The 8,965-nt window shown below is 40.1% G+C and overlaps 1 protein-coding gene across 1 annotated transcript; it reads left to right on the forward strand.

Annotated features, from left to right (window-relative positions):
* Nucleotides 1-2,296: 2,296 nt before the first annotated feature.
* Nucleotides 2,297-8,716, forward strand: LOC141005970 (glutathione S-transferase theta-1-like). Its single transcript, XM_073478043.1, has 5 exons — nt 2,297-2,507; nt 3,048-3,135; nt 3,516-3,666; nt 4,155-4,331; nt 8,187-8,716. Exons 1-5 carry the CDS (start codon nt 2,396-2,398, stop codon nt 8,382-8,384), a joined length of 726 nt encoding a protein of 241 aa, XP_073334144.1. The 5' UTR covers nt 2,297-2,395; the 3' UTR covers nt 8,385-8,716.
* The last annotated feature ends 249 nt before the right edge of the window (nt 8,717-8,965 follow it).

Here is an 8,965-nt window from a genome sequence, read left to right on the forward strand (position 1 = left end):
TTTAACTAGACTTTACAGTTTTACAGTTTGGAAATAAAGCAGGGATCACAGCCTAATCTAAATTTGTTCATCTTGGTCCATTTATGTACATGAAGTAAAAATAAGTCACAATAAGATCATGTCAACCTCTGAACGTCTAACATTTTGAAAGTGAAGGCTTTTAAGGCTGGGTCTGGTTCGGGTTTGGGGAGCTCCCTCCTCCTCCTCCTCCCTCCGTTTGCTTTGCAGCTCAGCGTTAACTTTTGGGTGTGCTGCTTATACAAGTATTGCTTTCCTGCATACATCACAGGTAGCAGTTTCTCTGTCTGAAACTGTGAAATAACTCCAAACAGCACTCCTCTTCCTCTCTGCCATCTCGCCAGTCTGTCTCTGCTCTGGCAGGCAGCGCAGGAGGGGAGGGGGAGGGGGGGGGGCCTAGTGAACCTGAGGGAGCGAGTGAGAGAGGTGGAGAGGAGCGCTGCGCATAAGGACTAGATGCTGCGCTCACACAAACTCCGAAGAAATACGAGTGATTTGCTGAACTCATAGAAGAGAAACTACAACAAAAATATCGATCTCATCACGCTAGTATCGATCCGATACCAATACTCACCTTGGTATCGATACTATCGATATTTGGATCGATCCGCCCACCCCTAGTGGACGCGGCTTTCGAAGGTACCGCCGAAGGATTCACCTTCGGAGGCTGCAAAGGCCGCGTCCTTCGAAGGATGCAGACCCTGAATTGAGACACAGCCATAGACGCCTCATTGAGCGGGTTGGCCCACTGCTGCGATACGTCGTTGTCGCCATCGTATTGGAGGAGGCAGCTCTGCCCCGTGAACTAATACAAGTTAATGTCTCTCATTTACACATTCACACACGTACGAATATATTCAGGAAACAGATAGAAACCAAAAACAACGTCTGTAACGTTCTCTGATGATTATAAACGTTAACTACTCCTTACATGTTCAGTATACAGGTAGGCACCAAACCACCGGATGTATTTTGAGTGTTTACAGCTGCCAACGTATGTTACGTTGCTACTGTGATGTTAAATGACGGTTAAATATTGAATCTGTGGCTATAATAACCAGATCCTGACATGTAAATGTGATGTCTGTTGGAATAAAAAGCACCAACGTCGTTTTTACACAGTGATTTCTGATAATCTAAGTAATAAAATTAACAATCATGGAGACATTAATTAAAAAGTCCGCAAATCAAGATAAGAAACTGCAACTGGCAGTGAGCCTGCTGTCTTTTCTTTTAGCAGTGAAGTGATAAACTCCATGACAGAACATTATAAAATATGATATTGTATACAATAACATTACATGGTAAAAAAAAAGTAAAGTCGCAGGCTACTTTTATAAATATGTACTATAGTTTGTATTATTATTATTATTGTTGTTGTTGTTGTTGTTATTATTACTATTTTTCTGCATATTCTTGACTTTGAATGGGAGCAGCTGTAACGCAAGCAATTTCCCGTCGGGGATTAATGAAGTATTTCTGATTCTGATTAATATATTATGCAGTCAGTAGTCCATATTTAAGTTGACAATATAGTAGACAGATGTCACATTTACATGTCAGGATCTGGTTATTATAGATACAGATTCAATATTTAACCATCATTTATCATCACAGTAGCAGCGTTACATACGTTGGCAGCTGTAAACACTCATAAAAACATTATAAAAATACATCCGATGGTTTGGTGCCTACCTGTATACTGAACATATAAGGAGTAGTTAACGTTTATAATCATCAGAGAACGTTACAGACGTTGTTTTTGGTTCCTATCTGTTTCCTGAATATATTCGTGCGTGTGTGAATGTGTAAATGAGAGACATTAACTTATAGCACTTTGTAAAAGGAGCTTTCTAAAGTTCACTCCACTCACTTGTATTAGTTCACGGGGCAGAGCTGCCTCCTCCAATATGGCGGCGACGTCGACGTACGGTCCAGCGCTCAATGAGGCGTCTATGTCTACATGTCTATGGCCAGTTCAATTGGACTCTTTTTTGTGGGGCGGGCATGAAAACGAAAAAGCAATGTCCTCTTTGTTTTCTTTTTAGTTGTGTCATAAAATGTGCAACCTAAAGAAGAAAATGAAAATGCAGTTTGGATGATTTATTATTCATTTTATTTATGAGTCAAAAAATGCAGCTATATTCTGAAAATGAAAAAGCATTTCTGTTAATCCATTTTAATTTGGATTATGGTCCAGATTTGCTTCCATAGCCTTAGGGGCGTGACTTCGTCTCTCTGTCGGAGGGACGTGATCTATCTCAGTCAAATAAAGGATCGTTGGTGCCTCAAGTAGCCTTGAAGAAGTATCAGTGCCATCCAGAACGACAACTAACGAGAGAGGATCCCCGCCCTGTGTTCAGAACCAATAGGCCTAATGTCGCTGGAACTGTACTTGGACCTTTTCTCTCAGCCCTGCCGCTCAGTTTATATCTTCGCCAAGAAGAACAACATTCCTTTTGAATTCAAAAAAGTTTCGCTGTTTGATGGTGAGTTTAAGTTCACACACTGACGAAGAACACTTCGTATCCTTTTCCAGATCAGCAGGGGTAGAAGCGAATGACATTCATTCCCGCAGTCTTTTTTTTGAGTGTTTTCATAAATCTGTGCTGCTTCAGACAGCTGATCCTCTGCGGACACTCTGCTGCTGTGTCACGTTGTGCTCAGTGGCGACAGGGCTGAGCTCGCAGTTAGTTAACGGGACAAAAAACTGTTTAAATTAAAGATGACGTCAGATATCTGCATGGTAAGCAGTAGTGTAACTGGATAACGTTGTAGTGGCATCTACCTTATCACCTAAATCAATCAGTGACCTGAATCAAGCACACTAAACAGAACTCAACAGACCGTGTGGACTGTGTACAGTGGGGCAGACAGGCCGAGTGGACTGGTTACAGTGGGACAGACAGGCCGAGTGGACTGGTTACAGTGGGACAGACAGGCTGAGTGGACTGGAATAAATATAGATAATTCCAGGCTAAAATCTTCTTGCTGCTGCTGACTTGACCCAGCGTGTGTGTTGGTTTCAGGTCAACATTATGAGGAAGAGTTTGGGAAGATCAGCATGATAAGAAAAGTTCCTGCTATGCGAGATGGAGACTTCTGCCTGACTGAAAGGTGATTAATAAATGTTCTTCGATATAAGTCATTAAACAACATACGTCTAGGAACTTTTAACTTCTTTAAGTGAGAAGATTATTACTATTATTATATCTATTTCTCTGTAGTAATTCTAGTTATTTGTAATTCCTGTCACTGGGTCAGATTTATCCAGATTGAATATTATCATATTATCATAAAATTAAGACAATTTTATTAGTCTGGTGCTATGGTATAAAATCATAGTTTACTTTGTTTCCCCATTGTCATCATCGACCAGAATCAACATAAAATGAAAGTTCCTTGTAGTAGCTTTAAACAGTAATAACCTGGTATACATTTTATAAATAAATCCCTGTGTGTGGTAGTCATTTGCGATGTTTGCCTCTGCTCTGCAGCATCGCCATCATGCTGTATATGACACAGAAGTTTAAGACTCCAGACTTCTGGTACCCAGCTGACTTTCAGCAGCGTGCTCGTGTTGATGAGTATCTGTCATGGCAGCACATGGCCATCCGTATGCATGGATCCAAGATGTTCTGGCTCCGGGTATGTTCACTGACACCTGTCATGGTGTCCTCCTTGTTAAAATGCAGGCTTTTACCTCTAGCTTTTCTCCAGTCAGAGACTGAGGAGTGAAGTCAGCAGGAAGGCAAACACCAGGCCAGTGTTGTTGTCAGTTAGTGCCACTGACAGAGACTTCCTGCTGCTTTCATTCTTCTGCTGGTGTGTGCATTTAGATGTTCCTTTTGTATCCTACTTCATTTCCTTTTCACACTGTATCAGTGTGACATCAGTAACAAGAAGACAAAAGCCTCAATACAATACATTCTTTGAATGACCTGCGTCAGACTTGTGATTGTGTGTCATGTGTCAGTGAGCCTGTGCAGAGACTGTTAGTGGGAAGACTTGTGATTTTAATGTCCCAAGTGAATGATTTTGTGTCAAGAATAAGTTAATTGACAGAGTTGAATAGTTTGTTCTTTCATCTGCACTTCCTTGACACTCAAATGGAAATCTTTGTGTTTGGGCTGTAGCTTTTGATTCCTAAAATCATGGGTGTGGAAGTCCCTCAGGAGAAGCTGGATGCAGCCTTAGAGGATCTGAACGGCTCACTGAAGCTCATAGAAGAAAAGTTCCTTCAGGACAGGCCCTTCATTGCAGGAGATCACATGTCACTGGCTGACCTGGTCGCCATTGTGGAGATCATACAGGTACAGTATGCATTTTTCAAACAATTATCATGGTACATGTTCAGAGAATGATGAATGGCCATGCCATCACAATGTTTGAGATGTATGAATGTTATTTTATACTTTCTATTTGTCTCACTAGACTTGACACTGGTCGTCCCTTGTGCCTGTGTTTTAGGGTCAGTATTGAATAAAAAATTGTGTTTTACATCAGACAGTAAAAAAAAACACAGTTATACCTTCATTATAAAATATATAAATGCATAACTGTGTTAACTGTCTAGAAATTAACATATTATTTCTATCTTTTGTCTAATTCAATCAAGTTTGGCCTGTTACATCTTATTAGTGCATCAGTAGTAAAAAAAACAACAAGTTTTGCAACAAAACTTTTTTTATTCAACAAAAGTTCACAAATGTAAAATGCTCACTAAACACAAGCACCCATCTCAAACTTGCAAAATTTATTTTAAAGCTGCATTTATATGTTTTTACCCCCTTGAGGTCTGCACAAGCTATGGAGTGGATCATGGCTAAAGTTGATCATTTACACATCAAGCACACACACAACAACACTATCATTTATTTGGACTTTGGAATCTGGTTTCCACTAGGTCATTAGAGAAATATCTGGCCTCAGGATTGCTGTGGTGTGAAAAAACTCTGAACAGAGTTAGATAAACACACAAAGAAACCAAAAGGGTTAAAGTACAAGTAGATTTTATTGTAATTAGAATATAGGAGACAAAAAGCCTTATCACAAGAAGTCAGAAGGAGTGGCTCCAAAGATCGACTAATAACTTGTACTTTCTAATCATTCCGCAAACAAAGAAACCGGGCGTGATTGGCCTTCTACTCTTTAGCAACAATTAAGTTTAACATCAATATTAACTGAATGGTAAACACATGGACCCACGAGTTCATCATAAGCTTATCAGAGAACAAGAGATCCTTATGCTATACATATCCAAACAACATCATGACTGTCATGTGTTATTTGGGTCCACAGTTACGAAGCATATGCAGTAGAATAGTAGAATAACAGACTGAATAAATGATAAAGTTCAACAGTTCATCAATAGTTCAACTTCACAGTTTCTAAAAACTCACCAAGTTTTTATTTGATTTGAATTTTATTTCGCTGCAGTTTAACAAAGTTCCAATACAGAGAATGCAACTGATGTGCAGCATAGAGAGTTTATTGCTATAGCTAAAGTTCAACTCGTGTCCCTAGTTTTATTGAAACAGCTGCCTGCTCCTTCTGAAAGAAACAAACACTGAGGCAGACCCTAGTGCAAGCCTGGTGCTACAAACACAATCTGATCAGTAGTCAAAGGAACTGAGTTTCAGTACAGTTTTAGGTTATAGTGCTCGCTGAGGTTACCCTCGCTAACCTCCAGCCCCTGTACCGGCCCCTGTTGTTACGCCTGTCAAGTTTGTCATTCTCACACTGCATTTACAGTGATAACAGTGGTCGATTTCAGAGGTTGTCCAATCGCAGGTTTTTAAAGGACGATATACAGGTGCATCTCAGTAAATTAGAATATCATGGAAAACTTAATTTATTTCTGTAATTTCTGAAACTCATATAGATTCATTACACAGAAAGTGAAATATTTCAAGCCTTTATTTGTTTTAATCTTGATGATTACGGCTTACAGCTCATTAAAACCAAAAATTCAGTATCTCAGAAAATTTGAATATTACATAAGACCAGGAAAAAAAGGATTTTTGGCCTTTTGAAAAGTAAATTCTTATATATGCACTCAGAACTTAGTTGGGGCTCCTTTTGCATGAATTACTGCATCAATGCAGCATGGCATGGAGTCAATCAACCTGTGGCACTGCTGAGGTGTTATGGAAGTCCAGGTTGCTTTGATAGCAGCCTTCAGCTCGTCTGCATTGTTGGGTCCCGTGTCTCTCATCTTCCTCTTGACAATATCCCATAAATTGTCAATGGGTTTCAGGTCAGGCGAGTTTGCTAGCCAATCAAGCACAGTAATCACATGGTCATTAAACCAGGTATTGGTACTTTTGGCAGTGTGGGCAGGTGCCAAGTCCTGCTGGAAAATGAAATCAGCATCTCCATAAAGCTTGCCAGCAGAAGGAAGCATGAAGTTCATGAAGCTCTAAAATTTCCTGGTAGATGGCTGCGTTGTCTTTGGACTTGATAAAACGCAGTGGACCAACACCAGAAGATGACATGGCTCCCAAAATCATCACTGACTGTTGAAACTTCACACTGGACTTTCAGCAACTTGGATTCTGTACCTCTCCACTCTTCCTCCAGACTCTGGGACCTTGATTTCCAAATGAAATGTAAAATTGACTTTCATCTGAAAAGAGGACTTTGGACCACTGAGTGACAGACCAGTTCTTTTTCTCCTTAGTCCAGGTAAGACGCTTCTGACGTTGTCTCTGGTTCAGGAGTGGCTTGACACGAGGAATGCGACAGTTGTAGCCCATGTCCTGGATACGTCTGTGCATGGTGGCTCTTGATGCACTGACTCCTGCCTCAGTGCTTGCCAATCCTCTCAAGGCTGCGGTTATCCCTGTTGCATGTGCACCTTTTCCTACAACACTTTTTCCTTCCACTCAACTTTCTATGAATATGCTTGGATACAGCACTGTGTGAACAGCCAGCTTCTTTAGCAGTGACCTTTTGAGGCTTACTCTCCTTGTGGAGGGTGTCAATGACTGTCTTCTGCACAATTGTCAAGTCAGCAGTCTTCCCCATGATTGTGAAGCCTACTGAACCAGACTGAGAGACCATTTAAAGGCTCAGGAAACCTTTGCAGGTGATTTGAGTTAATTAGCTGGTTAGAGTGTGACACCTTGAGTCTACAATATTGAACTTTTTCACAATATACTAATTTTCTGAGATACTGAATTTTAGGTTTTCATGAGCTGTAAGCCGTAAGCATCAAGATTAAAACAAATAAAGGCTTGAAATATTTCACTTTGTGTGTAATGAATCTATAAAGTATGAGTTTCACTTTTTAAATTGAATTACTGAAATAAATGAACTTTTCCACGATATTCTAATTTATTGGGATGCACCTGCAATCATGCTATGTTTGAGCAGGAAAAGCTGTCAGCTGATTAATGGGCTGATATTATCAGGGGTTGATTACATGCACATGACCCTCAAATGATCAGTTATGGCCATTGCACTTATGGTTCGCCAAATTCTAATACCCATGCTAGCTCAGAAAACAGATACAGCATGTTTTTATCAGAGCAGCAGTTATCGTCAGTTTAATGCAGAGGTGCCCAACTTAAACTTAATGGTGGAACACAGACCAATAGCAAACAGCTATTGTATTGTACTGTAATGTATTGTTAAGATGCAAAATGATACTATACAGTACAAGGTAGGTGTATTATTACAGTATAGACCTGGTATTATGAGGAAAAATGTGTTTTATTCTACTAATATAACCATGTTGAAATACTTACTGTAGAAAAACATACTTGGACAGGCAACAAAGTTTTAATTTATGCTTTACTGTTTGTATTTTCTCACAGATTCCCTCCTATAACAGGGAATGTTTTTAGGATGTGAACTAACTAATATGTTTGTAACACGGAACACTGTCTCTGGTAATGACTGGTAATGAAAAAATCCAAGAGACAGCAGCAGCTGTGTGAAGTGTAGAAAGAACAATTGAATTGCAGAATCAAAAACACTGCAGCAGGTTTTGATAAATGATCACCTGTGATGTAGATGGTATTTACTTTATACTAAAGGGATTGGTACTAATAGAATCCCTTTTAGCATTGATCCCTGTGATATTGGTCCATAGTTACAGAGAATGCCTGAAGAGTCGGCTCCACATTAACAGTCCTTATTCTCTGTGCCTCTCTTGCTGACAGCCTGTGGGCGCCGGCCTGGATGTGTTTGAGGGGAGACCCAAGCTGAGCGCCTGGCGGGACAGAGTCGAGGTCGCCGTTGGTAAAGAGCTGTTTGTTGATGCCCACCATGCTATCCTGGGAGCCCAGGAGAGTGTGAAGATGATGGACCCTAGCAAGATGCAGTTGTTCAAGCCCAAGATCCTCAAGTTATTCATGTGAAGAGGAGTTTCCCTCTCATTCCTGGCTATACAGAGAATCCACATTGTCACTGTCAGCACATGTAGACTGGACAGTACATTGTATGCATTTTAAGCTTCCTGTATGTAGAATCTCCAATGTTTATAAGTAAAAGCACTAGTATACTAACGTGTTGAGTCCTGGACTCATTATGTAACAGAGGAATGTGAAATGTGAGAGCTGTAGCTTGTGTCTGCCAACAAACATCACACCATTTCCTTAACGCTTCACAGTGGACATTTTAGGCTGTGCTCCTTGTTAGGAGACATGTTGAGGTTATTTCAAGCCTTAATAAATTGAGTTTTTGCACCAAACTCTGCTCTCAGTGTCTGTCAGTTGTGGTGATCACTGTGACAGTGCCTCATCGTCTGGCTCCTGATGATATCTGATAATATGATACAAAACTGAAGCTGTGCAACTCAAGTTTGAAGTACAATTTTGAGATCAATCTGTATTTGGGTTGTTGACATGACATGTATTTTTCACTGTCACAGAAGATAAAAATGAATATAATTAGTATTCTCGTCATTTAAGATACAGTAAATGGTTAAACATTTATTTGT

The sequence above is a fragment of the Pagrus major genome, chromosome 1 (genome assembly GCF_040436345.1).
Source record: "Pagrus major chromosome 1, Pma_NU_1.0".
Classification (NCBI taxonomy): domain Eukaryota; kingdom Metazoa; phylum Chordata; class Actinopteri; order Spariformes; family Sparidae; genus Pagrus; species Pagrus major.